Source organism: Phoxinus phoxinus (assembly GCF_949152265.1).
Source record: "Phoxinus phoxinus genome assembly, chromosome: 24".
NCBI classification, from domain to species: Eukaryota; Metazoa; Chordata; class Actinopteri; order Cypriniformes; family Leuciscidae; genus Phoxinus; species Phoxinus phoxinus.
In genome coordinates, this window is record NC_136899.1 from 12,722,098 (window position 1) to 12,741,236 (window position 19,139).

The following is a 19,139-nucleotide window of genomic DNA, read 5'->3' on the forward strand; positions in this document are numbered from 1 at the left end:
AATTCAAAATGGCGGGAAAACTATTATGACGGAAAATGACGTCATAGGGTGCAGTCGAATCGTCATGAGCTCAGGAATCAGAGGAAAAAAGAATTTTGTTTCTAGCCCTTGTGGTTCAAAAGTTATTAGCATAAACATGAGTGAAACTTTGGACAGCTGGTGGCGCTAGAGGGAATGAGTCGGAGACTCCAAATTTGCTATGGTGATAGTTCAGGCTGTCCTCTATCACTGTGCCAATTTTCATAAGTTTCCCGCAAACGGTTCTATAGGCTGCCATAGACGCCCAGTCGGAAGAAAAAGAAAAAGAAAAAAAAGAAAAAGAAAAAGAAGAAATATAGCTGCAAGCAGCAATCACCGGGGCCAAGCGCAAGCAAGACGACAAGACATGCCAAAGTGGCTGGGAGTGTGAGACCCACTGCAGCAAGGAGCAATTAAAGACATTTGAAGATGAATTTTGGCAAAATGGTTGAAAAATCACATACAATAACTAAAAATATGATTATCACTTTCGACCAATAGGTGGCGCAGTTACGAAACTGATGTGATGTGGTCAGAGTGAAGTGACAATGACACATACAAAGTTTGGTGTCAATATGTCAAGGCATTGCAGATATAAAGCCTGAATAGTCATTTTGGCATCATGACTCAACTTTGCCACTGCGGTATACGAAAACGGTTTCGTCTATCGACACGAAATCCATAACTTTTACTCGGCACGGTCTGGAGATGACACGATCCAATTTTGGTGAAAATCGGACGTTCGGTCTAGGAGGAGTTCGAAAAAGTAGGTTTTAAAAGAAAATAAAGATGGCGGACAGGAAGTTTGGCTGACTATGGCAAAATTGGTATCTATGTTTTCAGCATAACCCAAGGAATCTATTGAGATCAGTGTCATTACTATAGGCAAATATATTCAAAAGTTATTAGCATTTTTGGAAATTTCATTATAACTTTTGACCAAAAGGTGGCGCTGTCTCATACATTTTTGAGTACCTTTAGGGCGTTGTACTGATGACCCATACTGAGTTTCGTAACGATACGTTCATGCGTTCATAAAATACAGCATTTTAGCACATAATTCAAAATGGCCGACAGCCAAAATGGCCGATATGGGAAAATTGGATATCAGTCAACTCAACACGACGCCCTGAATCTAACGAGACCACTTTTGTGATTTTTGGACAAACCGTTCAGAAGTTATAAGCAAAAACATAAATTCTTCATATCTCCGGACCAGTAGGTGGCGCTGCGCCGAAACGCAGCATGTAGCCTCAGGTCATGCTTGTGATGACATGTACCAAATTTGGTCTGAATCCAACAAAGCGTTGTGGAGATACGGCCTTACGTCTGTTTTCGCAAGCGCTACGTAAAATTTATTTGCGCGGTATTCGAGAACGGTAATTCGAATAAACTTGAATTCCATAACTTTTGGTCGTCAAGGTCTGGAGATGATCTGGTTCATTTTTCGTGAAATTCGGATCAACGGCCTAGGAGGAGTTCGAAAAAGTAGGTTTTTTGGAAAATTCAAAATGGCGGGAAAACTATTATGACGGAAAATGACGTCATAGGGTGCAGTCGAATCGTCATGAGCTCAGGAATCAGAGGAAAAAAGAATTTTGTTTCTAGCCCTTGTGGTTCAAAAGTTATTAGCATAAACATGAGTGAAACTTTGGACAGCTGGTGGCGCTAGAGGGAATGAGTCGGAGACTCCAAATTTGCTATGGTGATAGTTCAGGCTGTCCTCTATCACTGTGCCAATTTTCATAAGTTTCCCGCAAACGGTTCTATAGGCTGCCATAGACGCCCAGTCGGAAGAAAAAGAAAAAGAAAATATAGCTGCAAGCAGCCATTACGGGGCCAAGCGCAAAAGCAGACAACGAGATATGCCTACATGGCTGAAAGTGTGAGACAAACTGCAGCAAGGAGCAATTAAAGACATTTGAAGATGAATTTTGGCAAAATGGTTGAAAAATCACATATATTAACTAAAAATATGATTATCACTTTCGACCAATAGGTGGCGCAATTACGAAACTGATGTGATGTGGTCAGAGTGAAGTGACAATGACACTTACAAAGTTTGGTGTCAATATGTCAAGGCATTGCAGATATAAAGCCTGAATAGTCATTTTGGCATCATGCCTCAACTTTGCCACTGCGGTATACGAAAACGGTTTCGTCTATCGACACGAAATCCATAACTTTTACTCGGCACGGTCTGGAGATGACACGATCCGATTTTGGTGAAAATCGGACGTTCGGTCTAGGAGGAGTTCGAAAAAGTAGGTTTTAAAAGAAAATAAAGATGGCGGACAGGAAGTTTGGCTGACTATGGCAAAATTGGTATCTATGTTTTCAGCATAACCCAAGGAATCTATTGAGATCAGTGACATTACTATAGGCAAATTTATTCAAAAGTTATTAGCATTTTTGGAAATTTCATTATAACTTTTGACCAAAAGGTGGCGCTGTCTCATAAATTTTTGAGTAACTTTAGGGCGTTGTACTGATGACCCATTCTGAGTTTTGTAACGATACGTTCATGCGTTCATAAAATACAGCATTTTAGCACATAATTCAAAATGGCCGACAGCCAAAATGGCCGATATGGGAAAATTGAATATCAGTCAACTCAGCACGACGCCCTGAATCTAACGAGACCACTTTTGTGATTTTTGGACAAACCGTTCAGAAGTTATAAGCAAAAACATAAATTCTTCATATCTCCAGGCCAGTAGGTGGCGCAGCGCCGAAACGCAGCATGTAGCCTCAGGTCATGCTTGTGATGACATGTACCAAATTTGGTCTGAATTCGATAAAGCGTTGTGGAGATACGGCCTTACGTCTGTTTTTGCAAGCGCTACGTAAAATTTATTTGCGCGGTATTCGAGAACGGTAATTCGAATCAACTTGAATTCCATAACTTTTTGTCGTCATGGTCTGGAGTTGATCTGGTTCAATTTTCGTGAAATTCGGAGCAACGGCCTAGGAGGAGTTCGAAAAAGTAGGTTTTTTGGAAAATTCAAAATGGCGGGAAAACTATTATGACGGAAAATGACGTCATAGGGTGCAATCGAATCGTCGTGAGCTCAGGAATCAGAGGAAAAAAGAATTTTGTTGATAGGCCTTACGGTTCAAAAGTTATTAGCATACAATTTCTGAAACTTTGGACAGGTGGTGGCGCTAGAGGGAATGAGTTAGAAACACCAAAATTGGTGTATTTGATGTTGGGAATGTCCTCTGTCAGAATGTCAAACCAAAACAACTTTCCCGCATACGCTTCTATGGGCTGCCATAGACGCCCAGTCGGAAGAAAAAGAAGAAGAAGAATATAGCTGCAAGCAGCAATCACCGGGGCCAAGCGCAAGCAAGACGACAAGACATGCCAAAGTGGCTGGGAGTGTGAGACCCACTGCAGCAAGGAGCAATTAAAGACATTTGAAGATGAATTTTGGCAAAATGGTTGAAAAATCACATACAATAACTAAAAATATGATTATCACTTTCGACCAATAGGTGGCGCAGTTACGAAACTGATGTGATGTGGTCAGAGTGAAGTGACAATGACACATACAAAGTTTGGTGTCAATATGTCAAGGCATTGCAGATATAAAGCCTGAATAGTCATTTTGGCATCATGCCTCAACTTTGCCACTGCGGTATACGAAAACGGTTTTGTCTATCGACACGAAATCCATAACTTTTACTCGGCACAGTCTGGAGATGACACGATCCGATTTTGGTGAAAATCGGACCTTCGGTCTAGGAGGAGTTCGAAAAAGTAGGTTTTAAAAGAAAATAAAGATGGCGGACAGGAAGTTTGGCTGACTATGGCAAAATTGGTATCTATGTTTTCAGCATAACCCAAGGAATCTATTGAGATCAGTGTCATTACTATAGGCAAATTTATTCAAAAGTTATTAGCATTTTTGGAAATTTCATTATAACTTTTGACCAAAAGGTGGCGCTGTCTCATAATCTTTTGAGTACCTTTAGGGCTTTGTACTGATGACCCATACTGAGTTTCGTAACGATACGTTCATGCGTTCATAAAATACAGCATTTTAGCACATAATTCAAAATGGCCGACAGCCAAAATGGCCGATATGGAAAAATTGGATATCAGTCAACTCAACATGACGCCCTGAATCTATCGAGACCACTTTTGTGATTTTTGGACAAACCGTTCAGAAGTTATAAGCAAAAATAGCCTTTTTTCATATCTCCAGACCAGTAGGTGGCGCTGCGCCGAAACGCAGCATGTAGCCTCAGGTCATGCTTGTGATGACATGTAGGAAGTTTGGTTTGAATACGATTAAGCGATGCGGAGATACAGCCTTATGTCTGTTTTCGCAAGCGCTACGTAAAATTTGTTTGCGCGTTTATCGAAAACGGTTTGACGAATCAACTTGAATTCCATAACTTTTTGTCCCCACAGCCTGAAGATGATCTGGTGCAATTTTGGTGCAAATCGGACAAACCGTCTAGGACGAGTTCGCAAAAGAAGGTTTTTTGGACAATTCAAAATGGCGGCCATATTTTTATGACGGAAAATGACGTCATAGGGTCCAGTCGAATCGTCGTGAGCTCAGGAATCAGAGGAAAAAAGAATTTTGTTGATAGGCCTTACGGTTTAAAAGTTATTAGCATAATATAAGTGAAAGTTTGGACAGGTGGTGGCGCTAGAGGGAATGAGTTAGAGACACCAAAATTGGTGCAATTACTGTTGGGAATGTCCTCTATCAGAATGTCAAACCGGAACAACTTTCCCGCATACGCTTCTATGGGCTGCCATAGACGCCCAGTCGGAAGAAGCAGAATAATAATAATAATAAATATAGCTGCAAGCAGCAATCACCGGGGCCAAGCGCAAGCAAGACGACAAGACATGCCAAAGTGGCTGGAAGTGAGAGACCAACTGCAGCAAGGAGCAATTGAAGACATTTAAAGATGAATTTTGGCAAAATGGTTGAAAAATCACATACATTAACTAAAAATATGATTATCACTTTCGACCAATAGGTGGCGCAGTTACGAAACTGATGTGATGTGGTCAGAGTGAAGTGACAATGACACTTACAAAGTTTGGTGTCAATATGTCAAGGCATTGCAGATATAAAGCCTGAATAGTCATTTTGGCATCATGCCTCAACTTTGCCACTGCGGTATACGAAAACGGTTTCGTCTATCGACACGAAATCCATAACTTTTACTCGGCACGGTCTGGAGATGACACGATCCGATTTTGGTGAAAATCGGACCTTCGGTCTAGGAGGAGTTCGAAAAAGTAGGTTTTAAAAGAAAATAAAGATGGCGGACAGGAAGTTTGGCTGACTATGGCAAAATTGGTATCTATGTTTTCAGCATAACCCAAGGAATCTATTGAGATCAGTGTCATTACTATAGGCAAATTTATTCAAAAGTTATTAGCATTTTTGGAAATTTCATTATAACTTTTGACCAAAAGGTGGCGGTGTCTCATAAATTTTTGAGTACCTTTAGGGCGTTGTACTGATGACCCATACTGAGTTTCGTAACGATACGTTCATGCGTTCATAAAATACAGCATTTTAGCACATAATTCAAAATGGCCGACAGCCAAAATGGCCGATATGGGAAAATTGGATATCAGTCAACTCAGCACGACGCCCTGAATCTAACGAGACCACTTTTGTGATTTTTGGACAAACCGTTCAGAAGTTATAAGCAAAAACATAAATTATTCATATCTCCGGACCAGTAGGTGGCGCTGTGCCGAAACGCAGCATGTAGCCTCAAGTCATGCTTGTGATGACATGTACCAAATTTGGTCTGAATCCGATAAAGCGTTGTGGAGATACGGCCTTACGTCTGTTTTCGCAAGCGCTACGTAAAATTTATTTGCGCGGTATTCGAGAACGGTAATTCGAATCAACTTGAATTCCATAACTTTTGGTTGTCAAGGTCTGGAGATGATCTGGTTCATTTTTCGTGAAATTCGGAGCAACGGCCTAGGAGGAGTTCGAAAAAGTAGGTTTTTCGGAAAATTCAAAATGGCGGGAAAACTATTATGACGGAAAATGACGTCATAGGGTGCAATCGAATCGTCATGAGCTCAGGAATCAGAGGAAAAAAGAATTTTGTTTCTAGCCCTTGTGGTTCAAAAGTTATTAGCATAAACATGAGTGAAACTTTGGACAGCTGGTGGCGCTAGAGGGAATGAGTTGGAGACTCCAAATTTGCGATGGTGATAGTTCAGGCTGTCCTCTATCACTGTGCCAATTTGTATAAGTTTCCCGCAAACGGTTCTATAGGCTGCCATAGACGCCCAGTCGGAAGAAAAAAAAGAAAAAAAAGAAAAAGAAGAAGAATAAGAACGGGAACAGATACAATAGGTGCCCGCACCTTCAGTGCTTGGCCCCTAAATATAGCTGCAAGCAGCAATCACCGGGGCCAAGCGCAAGCAAGACGACAAGACATGCCAAAGTGGCTGGGAGTGTGAGACCCACTGCAGCAAGGAGCAATTAAAGACATTTGAAGATGAATTTGGGCAAAATGGTTGAAAAATCACATACAATAACTAAAAATATGATTATCACTTTCGACCAATAGGTGGCGCAGTTACGAAACTGATGTGATGTGGTCAGAGTGAAGTGACAATGACACATACAAAGTTTGGTGTCAATATGTCAAGGCATTGCAGATATAAAGCCTGAATAGTCATTTTGGCATCATGCCTCAACTTTGCCACTGCGGTATACGAAAACGGTTTCGTCTATCGACACGAAATCCATAACTTTTACTCGGCACGGTCTGGAGATGACACGATCCGATTTTGGTGAAAATCGGACGTTCGGTCTAGGAGGAGTTCGAAAAAGTAGGTTTTAAAAGAAAATAAAGATGGCGGACAGGAAGTTTGGCTGACTATGGCAAAATTGGTATCTATGTTTTCAGCATAACCCAAGGAATCTATTGAGATCAGTGTCATTACTATAGGCAAATTTATTCAAAAGTTATTAGCATTTTTGGAAATTTCATTATAACTTTTGACCAAAAGGTGGCGCTGTCTCATAATCTTTTGAGTACCTTTAGGGCTTTGTACTGATGACCCATACTGAGTTTCGTAACGATACGTTCATGCGTTCATAAAATACAGCATTTTAGCACATAATTCAAAATGGCCGACAGCCAAAATGGCCGATATGGAAAAATTGGATATCAGTCAACTCAACATGACGCCCTGAATCTATCGAGACCACTTTTGTGATTTTTGGACAAACCGTTCAGAAGTTATAAGCAAAAATAGCCTTTTTTCATATCTCCAGACCAGTAGGTGGCGCTGCGCCGAAACGCAGCATGTAGCCTCAGGTCATGCTTGTGATGACATGTAGGAAGTTTGGTTTGAATACGATTAAGCGATGCGGAGATACAGCCTTATGTCTGTTTTCGCAAGCGCTACGTAAAATTTGTTTGCGCGTTTATCGAAAACGGTTTGACGAATCAACTTGAATTCCATAACTTTTTGTCCCCACAGCCTGAAGATGATCTGGTGCAATTTTGGTGCAAATCGGACAAACCGTCTAGGACGAGTTCGCAAAAGAAGGTTTTTTGGACAATTCAAAATGGCGGCCATATTTTTATGACGGAAAATGACGTCATAGGGTCCAGTCGAATCGTCGTGAGCTCAGGAATCAGAGGAAAAAAGAATTTTGTTGATAGGCCTTACGGTTTAAAAGTTATTAGCATAATATAAGTGAAACTTTGGACAGGTGGTGGCGCTAGAGGGAATGAGTTAGAGACACCAAAATTGGTGCAATTACTGTTGGGAATGTCCTCTATCAGAATGTCAAACCGGAACAACTTTCCCGCATACGCTTCTATGGGCTGCCATAGACGCCCAGTCGGAAGAAGCAGAATAATAATAATAATAATAATAATAAGAACCGGAACGAAAACAATAGGTGCCTCCGCACTTTCAGTGCTTGGCCCCTAATAATAATAAGAACCGGAACGAAAACAATAGGTGCCTCCGCACTTTCAGTGCTTGGCCCCTAAAGAACCGGAACAGATACAATAGGTGCCCGCACTTTCAGTGCTTGGCCCCTAAAAAAAGAAAAAGAAGAATAAGAACGGGAACAGATACAATAGGTGCCCGCACCTTCAGTGCTTGGCCCCTAATAAGAACGGGAACAGATACAATAGGTGCCCGCACCTTCAGTGCTTGGCCCCTAATAAGAACGGGAACAGATACAATAGGTGCCCGCACCTTCAGTGCTTGGCCCCTAATTAGGCATAATTACATGCAACTAACCCTAAACCAAACCCTAATATTACCCTAACCCTATAGTAAGTACATGTAGTTAATTCATATTACTCAGTATAATTACACTGTAACAGGGACACATTGAAATAAAGTGTTGTTATATATATATCCGTGCTTTGACTTTTGTATTGAAATGGACAGTGGGAACTGATTCATGGAAATAAATCAATCTTATTAACTCTATCGGTTTCTTTGCCACTAAAGTTTAAATTAAATGGTATTCGAATATTGGATTTTGAAACAAGTATAGCTTAAATAGAAGGTCACACTAGACTTTGAGCATGTAATATTTCTTTGGAACCAGCCAAATCATGGATTAATATTCAATATATTGCCCAGCCCAAGCCATAACCCTCTCTAGGTCTCATTTGCATGTTGTCCATGGAGCTCATGAAATTTTCATTCTTATTCTACGCTTGGATCGTAAGAATGTTGGACTGGCATTTCAATTTCATTATCAAGCACATAGGGTTAGGTGTAATGAGCCTTGCAGTACAAATTAATGTTAAAGGTTGTCTAATCCCTGTCCATTGTTTCAGTGGAAATGTAAAATGTTGATGTAAGTGTTTGCTCTCAGTCTTTAGTCCCTGAGCCTCCGTGGGAAAACTAACTGGTTTATATCTGCAGAGTGGGCAGGGGTGGAGATGTCCTGATCTGTCAAGCCTCTCTCTGGCCTCCTCTCCTCTGCTTATGAATTGCTCCATCATGCTCACTTCTTCAGCACCATTTAGTCCAATGCTATAATTTATTGATAAAGCAGATTGCCTTCTACTTCCTTTCACCCATGGATGCTTGTGTCTATTTGAATTTGTTTAGCATTTATAGTGGCCTTATTATATTTAATGGAGGATTAAATGCTTGCTCGTTCTTTATTGTCTTTCTCTTCATCTCAGATAACAAGCAGACCTTTGATTTAACAGCCACTAACATGTTTGCATTAGTTCCTGGTATTTTAATATGTCAGTATTCACTGTTTACATGAATCTTTAATACTTCTTTACTACCCACCATCAAGTTGTTTCTTGCCATGTATTTTCTTTTTGTGTTCTCTTTGAAGCTTGGCCTTGGTTATGCATTAAGTTTCTCATAACTGCATGTGTGTGTTTGTTTTTTTTATACAGATTTTATTTTTCATTATTATTTTTTATTATTTTATATTTTGGTATTATTTTTCTTTCTTTCATTGCTTGCACGTCTGGGCGGTATTTGGTTCTCCAAAGGGAAGCCAGCATCATGGGCCTGTCAGGACAGTAGGTAACTTTTTCGTAAAATGTACCCAAACCAACAGTCTAGTGTTTATCTATCTATCTATCTATCTATCTATCTATCTATCTATCTATCTATCTATCTATCTATCTATCTATCTATCTATCTATCTATCTATCTATCTATCTATCTATCTGTATGTATGTCTCTCTGTCTGTGTCTGTCTGTGTCTGTCTATCTCTCTGTCTGTCTGTCTGTCTGTCCGTCTGTCCGTCCGTCCGTCTGTCTGTCCGTCTGTCTGTCTGTCTGTCTGTCTGTCTGTCTCTTTATCTGAGTCTGTCTGTTGCTATCTATCTATCTGTCTCTCTGTCTGTCTCTATCTATCTATCTATCTATCTATCTATCTATATGTCCGTCTATCTATCTATCTATCTATCTGTATGTCTCTCTGTCTGTCTCTCTGTCTGCCTGTCTGTCTGTCTGTCTGTCTGTCTGTCTCTCTGTCTGTGTCTGTCTGTCTCTATCTATCTATCATCTATCTATCTATCTATGTATCTATCTATCTGTCCGTCTATCTACCTACCTATCTATCTATCCATGTATCTATCTATCTATCTATCTGTCCGTCTATCTATCTGTCCGTCTATCTATCTATCTATCTATCTATCTATCTATCTGTCTGTCCGTCTATCTATCTATCTATCTATCTATCTATCTAACTATCTAACTATCTGTCCGTCTATCTATCTGTCCGTCTGTCTGTCTGTCTGTCCGTCTATCTGTCTGTCTGTCCGTCTATCTGTCTGTCTGTCCGTCTGTCTGTCTGTCTGTCTGTCTGTCTGTCTGTCTGTCCGTCTATCTATCTATCTATCTATCTCTCTCTCTGTCTGTCTGTCTGTCTGTCTCTGTCTGTCTGTCTGTCTGTCTGTCTGTCTGTCTGTCTGTCTGTCTGTCTGTCGGTTGGTCGGTCTGTCTGTCTGTGATATTTTGTACTGGTGAACTTTTGCTGCAATATAAGGCTACAAACAGCCTGTACAACGCAAAGGTAAAAACAGAAAAAAAATATTCCACTGGGCAGGATGGTCTAATAAATTTAATATGCGAATTCATTACGGTTTCATTAGAAAATAATTTTCAATTCAGGGCTCATCAGAGATGGAGGCAGTGAACTTCAGAAGGGTTTTAACAGCTTGACATAACAGCTTCTTACCTTACTCATATATTCATAAAGTACTCTCCAATGTTAAAACACATCTTGTGTTTATTAACACAATGCTGGTGAAAAATATTTTTCAGCAACAAACAAGGACAGAAGAAAACGCCTACTAAGGGACATGAATCCAGTTGGAACAATCATGCGACGAGTTATAAATAAAAATGCTAATTAAAATGTGTTTGTGTGTTTATCTTGTGTTCGTCCTTGAAACATGAGACATTGTGTCTTTCATTTTATAATAGTACAGCATATTTACTGTACATTTGATGATAAGAGTTCTGCTCAGTTTCATTAGCATATGATTCAGTTTGTTTTGTATTAAAGAGGCAACCAGGTCACCTAAGTTTGAGTTAAATGGAGTTTAGAAAACATCACATTTTCTTATTCTGTAAAGATTAAGCAACCTGTAATGTCTCTAATCTATGGATACTCCAATCCATATAATTTCTCTGGAGGAATTGATAAAACTTTCCACGATTGGCAGCTTGATAAATTGTAGTAGGTTTTTACTTGTGGGTCTGTTTTTATTATTTACCATTAGTAAATAATTGATGCATCCTACCAGGACATTTACCATTAATCTAGTATTAATCTAGCAAATGATTGTATGATTTCTGTTTAACTGGGCAGTTTCCAATAATGAAAAGATGTCCGGGCACGACAATGAGCAATTGGTGAATGTTTATTTTCTCCTGGAAGTGGAACTCTAATGGTGTCTAATTTCTCCAAGGTCTATTGTATTGAATGGTCCAAGCCAAAATGAATGAAACGCACCAAAAGGGGTTCAACTATTGGCTGAGACTTAATGTTTCTCATTTAACCTGTTGTTTTCAAGCTTGTTGTTGAGCCTGCTATGAAAATGATTAAGTTATTATGTTGAGCCACTTATGCTTTTATTAAGACCAGTTTCAAGCGAAATATTGACTAGTCTTTTGTTTCGATTTCCCATCTAGGTGCCGCAGGAGGTCAGAGAGGATTTCTCGGATGCATCCGCTCTCTGAAGATGAACGGGGTGACGCTTGACTTAGAAGAGAGGGCAAAAGTCACTCCTGGTGTGAAGCCTGGTTGTTCAGGTCACTGCACCAGTTTTGGGATGTATTGCCGTAATGGCGGCAAGTGTATGGAGAAATACAACGGCTATTCCTGTGACTGCACCACCACCGCTTACGATGGGCCTTTCTGTTCGAAAGGTCAGTATGCATAATGCAAATTAAAACTTTTCTTTGAAGTTTATACACCAGAGATATGACACTGAACAACTTGTTCTGTAAACTTCAAACTTGAACATTACAGACTGAATGTGTCTGGACTAAAATGGGTGGGAATCACTGAGAGACACTCTTTGCATTTAAGCCCCGCCTCCCTCATTTGAATATAGTAATAGCATCGCTGACATGAACGGGCCTTTTCTGTAGTTCATGCTCTGTGTCAAGACCTCCATCAAACACAGCATGCCCTCCGTTTAAAGATGGCGACTCGCTACGAGCTAGAGACTCAGATGGTTGCCCTTAGCTTTCAACATCTCCTTTCGTTTTAAATATGCATGAACCTTGTAATTGCAAGGTTTTAACTCACATTTCCATTTTACACATATTTACTTGTGCCGTCTAGGGTATTGCAGTCAATATCGAATTCTCTCAGATTCTTTGCCTTTGGATCAGTGCAATTGCTCCCACAGGCTGCCTTACATCTGTGGCTCAATACTACACTTTCACTCCAGGAAGAGGAATCTCTTCTCTGTGCTGCTTCACTTGGATTCGTAGCCATGGATGTGTTAGATTTCTTTTCACATCTATATGCTATTTTGTGTTTTTTTTTTCTGGACTTAAATGGTAAGTTCACCCAAACATTATAATTATGTCAATAACTCATCCTCATCCTCAACACAAAAGAAGATTAAAATTTTTCCGTACAATGATACTCAACGCAGTTAAAGTGTTGTTTTGGACACCCTTGAATACTATTGTACTGTATGTTAAAAGAAAACAGATCTCCAGTATATCTTCTTTTATGTTCCATAAGCCGTAAGTCGTACGTAACAATACTGAAGAAAAGATCTGTCACTACTGCTGTTTCATTGCGACTTTAAACCAGTAGTAGTACATTAGATAAAGGATCCACTCTAGGGCCTGTAAAGTTGTTGGTCCTCTGAACACATCACAGAACTGTAATTCCTTTTATCTGTACCATCCTTACCCTGCTTTTCATGCTTCCGCTGTGTCGAGGCTTTTGCCCCAGTGGTACTAAAACATGGTGTTTCTGTCTCTGTTGTATCTGAACCCTACAGTCCAGCCTGGAAGAAATGTAAAGATTACTCAAGGGCCTCACAGCAAATAATTAAACCAATCTATAGTCACTGCACTGATTTCCTTCCTGCTCCCGATACAGCATTTGTACAAAGCTCATTTGTACTTAGCGCTTTGTTCCCGGGGGTAAAACGGCTGAATGAGAGAATGCCATGAATAGCAGATAAACCCGCCTCCCCTCTGTGTACATGAGATATTCGGTGCGGGTGCACATTTTCATGTTCGCTCACTCTCTTTTTACCCTTGTGTGTATTTACTTCATTACCCATGTTGATTTCCCATGGTTCTCCCTGTTCCACCCCATATGCAACAAATCCTGCGTTGTTTATTCTGCTTGTGTGTAAGACAAATCTACACACACTTGCACACACGTCCTAGCAGTCGGGTTAAACGATCCATGTAAGGACCTTTGTTCTCCCCCTCAAGTAAAAAGGTAATAGGAAAGTGTCCTCTTGGTTTTATAGCTGTTGAAGAAGCCCCTCATGAATACAAAACATGTCGGTAATGTCAGTTTCCTTGTCCTTTACTGCAGATGGCCACGCCAGACATCGCTTACACATTCCCAGTGTACATTTATTGAATGGTGGCCATGATTTATCCGGAAGTATGATGTGTTCCGGGTTAAACCATCTTTTGTTGGTCCTCAAACAGCATTCCTGTAAAGAGTCATAGTTTTAACTCTAGAACTAGGTATCACCCTACAATACAATTCATATTTGATATTCTGGATGTATTTATGTCACAATCTCATTTGTGCACTTCACTTCACTTTTTTAGGCTAATAATCTATATATATACCGGTGTATATATATATATATATATATATATATATATATATATATATATATAAGACAGTAAATACATTTATAACATTACAAAAGACTTCTGTTTTAAGGAAATTCTGTTTTTTATAAACTTTCATGAACTCTCTATTCACCACGGTTTCCACAAAAATATTAATTAGCACAACCATTTTCAATATTAATCATAATAAGAAATGTTTCTTAAGCACCAAAACTTCATATTACAATAATTTCTTAATCTAGTGACAGTACTGCTGAAAATGCAGCTTTTTCCATCACAGGAATACATTTTAAAATATATTCAAATAGAAAACAGTTGTTTTAAATTGTAATCATATTTCACATTACATATTTCATATTACAGTTTTACTTTATCGACCCCAAACTTTGCAACGGTGTACTGTACATAAATTAAAAAGTATCAATGCAATATATATGGGCCAACAAGAATTTTGCCTAAATGTCAATATCGTCTGAAGAAACACCCCGTTCTTTTCCAGACGTTGGTGGTTTCTTTGAGGCGGGAACACTGGTCAAGTATAATCTGGTACCTGAAGTGATGGCTGCCGCCTCCAGCCTGGATGAGAAGAGCGTAATCCTCAACCTGCCCGTCGAGACCAACTTGACACGTGAAGACCTGACCTTCAGCTTTAGCACCTCTACTTCTCCCAGCCTTCTGGTCTATGTCAGCTCAAAGACCCAGGATTACATGGCCGTGGTGCTCCATCACAATGGTAAGACGTTGTTTGAGGCATTGAGAAGATTAGATGAACTGGAATCTCATTGATCCAAATGACCCTTTTCACAGACTGTGATGATGCATTTCCACAGTTGTTGAAAGTTAGTTTTTTATGTATGTACATTTATAACACTATATAGGACTGACAGCAAATTTTTACATTTTCTCTCTATTCTGACCAATGTAATGAATCTCTCAATATTTAAATAATAATTAAAATCATAATAAATTATTATTTGCTCTTGTGGAAAGTCATAAGCCCCTTTCACACTGAGGGTTGATCCCATAAAATTGCCTTAAAATTTCTAGAGTGCCTTCTGTGTGAATACAAACACATCCACACGTGTAGTCGCAATGACGTAGTTATCTTGCGACTCTTTGACCGGGGGTTTTAAATGCAGATCAACGTTCACGTTGCACATTAACAAAGAAGAGAGTTTGTGTTCGTCAACCTGATGTCACGTGTCTTTACGAGATCTTTCAACGCTATCTCACGACCTCATTTGTACAAATTTGTACGATTTGTCTAAACCCATGTAATGGGTAGGTTTAGGGTCAGGGGTAGGTAATTCGGACGAATTCATACGAATTGGGCAACTCGTAAAATATGTACGCTTTAGCAAAAATTGTACGAATTCATACGAGTGAGGTTGTATGAATTCTTACAAATTAGCCAACTCGTAAAATTCTTACAAATTGCCTTGAGATTGAGTTGGATCTTTACGGGATGTGTGTGAACACATGCACAGATTCCAGAAAATCACAAATGATCCCGGGACACATTATCAGTGTATTTTCAGGAATCTCTGTAAAAAGGGGCTATAGAAACTCTATTGTGGATTATCTTTTACTATGGGGGCAGGTGAGAATGCAGAAATGATTGTAGTTTTCCGTTCACCACTATAGAAGTTACCCAACTATGACTTCTGCTCTGAGAACTCCGGAAATGTGAAAAGAGTCTATTGTACCACATGACTATATTAAAAATGTAAATATGTTCTGATTAGCTGTTATTGCACAACACTGTTGCTTTCAGTATGAACGGACAAATTGTGAACCTATTGCATCGCACCTGGTTAGTCTTTGCAGTTCATCATTAAGCATGGATGCTGATGCAATACACATGTGTCTGTACGATTGTTCCACAGCAGTTCTGAAACTGCACTGTAATAATAAAGGAGAATTTATTGCAGCAGGCTGAATTGCTTTTTGAAGTGGAGGCGCAACAGTAAAAGCTAATTATATGACAAATGGCAAAGCGCAGGCAATTACATCCCTGTTTGTTTGGCATAAGCACAACACTGTGATCCATTTTTTTTTAGAGTTTAAAAGTAAAACGCATCTGGTGTTTAAAAAAAGACCCCTATTCCCTTCAGGGACACAATTTCACATTAAACTCAGTGACTCAGATGTACTGTTGTTTAATTTGTAGCACGCCAAAACACCATCCCATAAAACCTAAAGTGGACACACAAGACTGGTGATGCTTATTCTTTGAGTTAAGCTGCCTAAGCCCACGTCGAATCTTACTCTGAGCAAATTTATCTCGCTGGCCTGTGCTGTAACCCAAATGAGGTTCTGCTCTTCCCTGCAGCCTGTAGGGCCGTTGCACAGTGTGCAGTGTATGCAAGTTATGTCAGGGAGTAGAAGTGATGGTTGCGCTCAACTGATGGTTGAGCTCTGGATAAACGTGGTCTTATTGTCTCACCCCGTTTCACCCAGGTACCCTGCAGCTGCGCTACAACTTGGGTGGTCTCAGAGAACCCTTCACCATTGATATTGACCAGAGGAACTTGGCCAACGGGCAGCCCCACACCGTCAACATCTCCCGGGTGGAGAGAGACATTGAAGTACAGGTGGGAAACACATTCAGGAGACTGGACACACTCAATATTACAACAAGCATCAATGGTCTAATGTACTGTATTAAACTACTGATCCAATAATACAGTAGTTACAGTAGCTAGTCAGCTTCCTCACTGTCCACTAGGAGCTTTCTAGAACATCCTAATTTAAATAAAACTTCAAAAGTGATTGGTTTGAAACGCTCCACAAAGGCAGCTCATTTGAACACTAAAAATTGAATAACACTCACTATTTCACAATTTAAGTGGATGTTAACTTGTTTCTAAGCTAATAACTCAATACTGTAATAATCACACAAAAAAAAAATATATATATATACAGTAGCTTATAAAATTATATATAGCTATTAGGGAAAAGTACATTTTTAATTAAGAACTATATTATAGAACACTATTATTGATATTTTATTTATTAAATTAAATGCTAACACTTTACAATAAGGTTTCTTTAGTTAACAATGACTTATAATGAACTCCACTTCTACAGCATTTATTAATAAATGCATTGTTCATTGTTAGTTCATGTTAGTTTAAACATTAACTAATGTTAACAAACTAAACCTTATTGTAAAGTGTTACCAATTAAATTATTATTTTTTATATAATAATACAACTATTTTTGTTATGTAAAATTATATTCGTAATCATGAAATAAATAATATATAGCATACATATATTCGGTAAAAGTGGCAATTAAATTTGTGGAATTAAATGAGGTAAAAGTGCCAATTATAAATTTGTGGAAATAAATTAAATTATTTTCATTATAACACAATTATATTTGTCATAATAAAATGAAAAAAAATATGTAGCTTATACAGTACATATAAAGTAAAAGTTTTGATTTAGAACTATGTAAGTCTATTATAAATCGCTTGACTAAAAGCATCTGCTAAATGCCTAAAAACTATTAAACTATATTCTATTGATACTTTCTTGTATTTAATTAAATTATTAATAATACAGTTACATAGTTATATTTAAAATAATATTCATTATTCTTAGATTTTAATAAAAATTTAGTATTTTTTAAGATTGTGGAATGATGCCTAAATTTGTTGCCTATATAGGTAGCTTTTCTTTGTTTGGGAACAGAACCAACATGTTAAATATGCGGGTGTGTGAGTGAATGTGTGCCATGTCTGATACCCAGGATGCACTGCATTAGTCTCACAGGCCCAACTACGGTACAGTAACAGGATAATTGAAATCCTCTATTGATCCCTGAACTGAGACTCAGGGTACACTGTAGTAGATTTCATTATAGCCTAAATGGCGGGACACGCAGCATCTCGTGTGGTCGATAAGCAGGGTATTCAGCAAGATAAAGATGATAAAGGAGTGATCAAGATCACAGGAAGCATGAGCGCTACCACCCCAGATCAGTAGAAATTGTGGTGATATCCAGTTGAATCTGAGGATAAGTGATCAAAATGAACTACAGAAGGATCAGGGACGTTCAAAACCATGTCAAAGGCTCTACTGTGCTGGCCGAGACCCTTCTCCCCCTTCACCATCGCTGTAAGACACGTGCCAAGAGGATAATATTGAATGACAGGGGTGCAGAGATCATGTCAGATATATTGACCTTGTCAGCAAAATTGTGGGCTTTGTTGTCTTGATGCTTTTCTCTCTCTGGTCAGGCTGTGTCTTTTGGCTCCTAAATCAAATAATCAAATTCCTGCTGTCTGGACGGATGAGGCACAGCACAGATAAGCCCGTGGGCATGAGGCTTAAAGATGGGCTGTAGCTCTCTTTAATTCTGCCTTATTTCTTGCGACATAGCACTGCCAAGCCCGAGATCCTGCAGACCAGAGCTAGAAATGTGGCATGGGGTGAAATATATAGAGAGATAGAGAAAACCATAGGCCTTTAACCCTGTCTTTATGGCCCCTGGGAACCCCACTGACATTGCAGCAAATAGAAACCCAGAGCCATCCTTCACACAATGACCTATGTGTGTGAGGGGTTTGTGTGTGTGGGTTTATGACACAAGGGGCAGCTCTCCTTTACTTTGTTGTGTGTGTATACCTGTGTGTTGAATGTCCTTTAGCACTGCTCATGTGCGCGCACACACTGCATGGCAATCACACACACACTGCATGGCAATCAAGCAGGTAGATCACGTAGAAGTGTAAATTAAAGGCAGGGATCCTACAGATAGCTGTTATATTTGTCCAAGTCTGATGAGTTCTTTTTAATTATCCCAGCGGGTGTATAATGCCAGTTCCTCAAAATTACAGATACGTCCTTTTGTTTTGTTGGAATTAACAAATAACATGAACTTGGGTGACATTTAATTCATGTCCAATTGTCCACTATGCTTTTTCAACAATAACAATGTTTTTTGTTTTTTTTCAACATCACGATTTTGTTAAAATGTTTGTAAATATATTCACTGTTCGAACATTTGGGGTTGGTACATTTATCTAATCAGTAAAAACAGTAATATTGTAAAAAATTGTTGCAAAAAGTTGCGAATAGATATATTAAAAAATATGTTCGCTTTTCCTGCTCCCATTCGCAACATTCATGCTTTGCCCCGCTCCAGCACGCAAAAGCCTGCAGATTAAAGTATAGCTACATACATTTTTTCAGTACGTTCATGAAATTTCAATGAAATAGTTTAAAGTTACGTATCGCCTAGCAACAACCTGCACATCCGAGCATAAACACCCTCTCGATAATTTTTTTTTTTAATT

At 39.1% G+C, this 19,139-nt stretch overlaps 1 protein-coding gene across 2 annotated transcripts in view; it reads left to right on the forward strand.

Moving 5' to 3' along the window:
- Positions 1–19,139, forward strand: part of cntnap2a (contactin associated protein 2a) — a 357,512-nt gene that overhangs the window by 313,928 nt on the left and 24,445 nt on the right. For both annotated transcript variants that reach the window (XM_079601641.1, XM_079601642.1), the window contains exons 18-20: positions 11,678–11,914; positions 14,334–14,567; positions 16,295–16,428. In XM_079601641.1, coding sequence (XP_079457767.1) covers positions 11,678–11,914; positions 14,334–14,567; positions 16,295–16,428 — 605 coding nt within the window. The remainder of the gene's footprint in view (positions 1–11,677; positions 11,915–14,333; positions 14,568–16,294; positions 16,429–19,139) is intronic.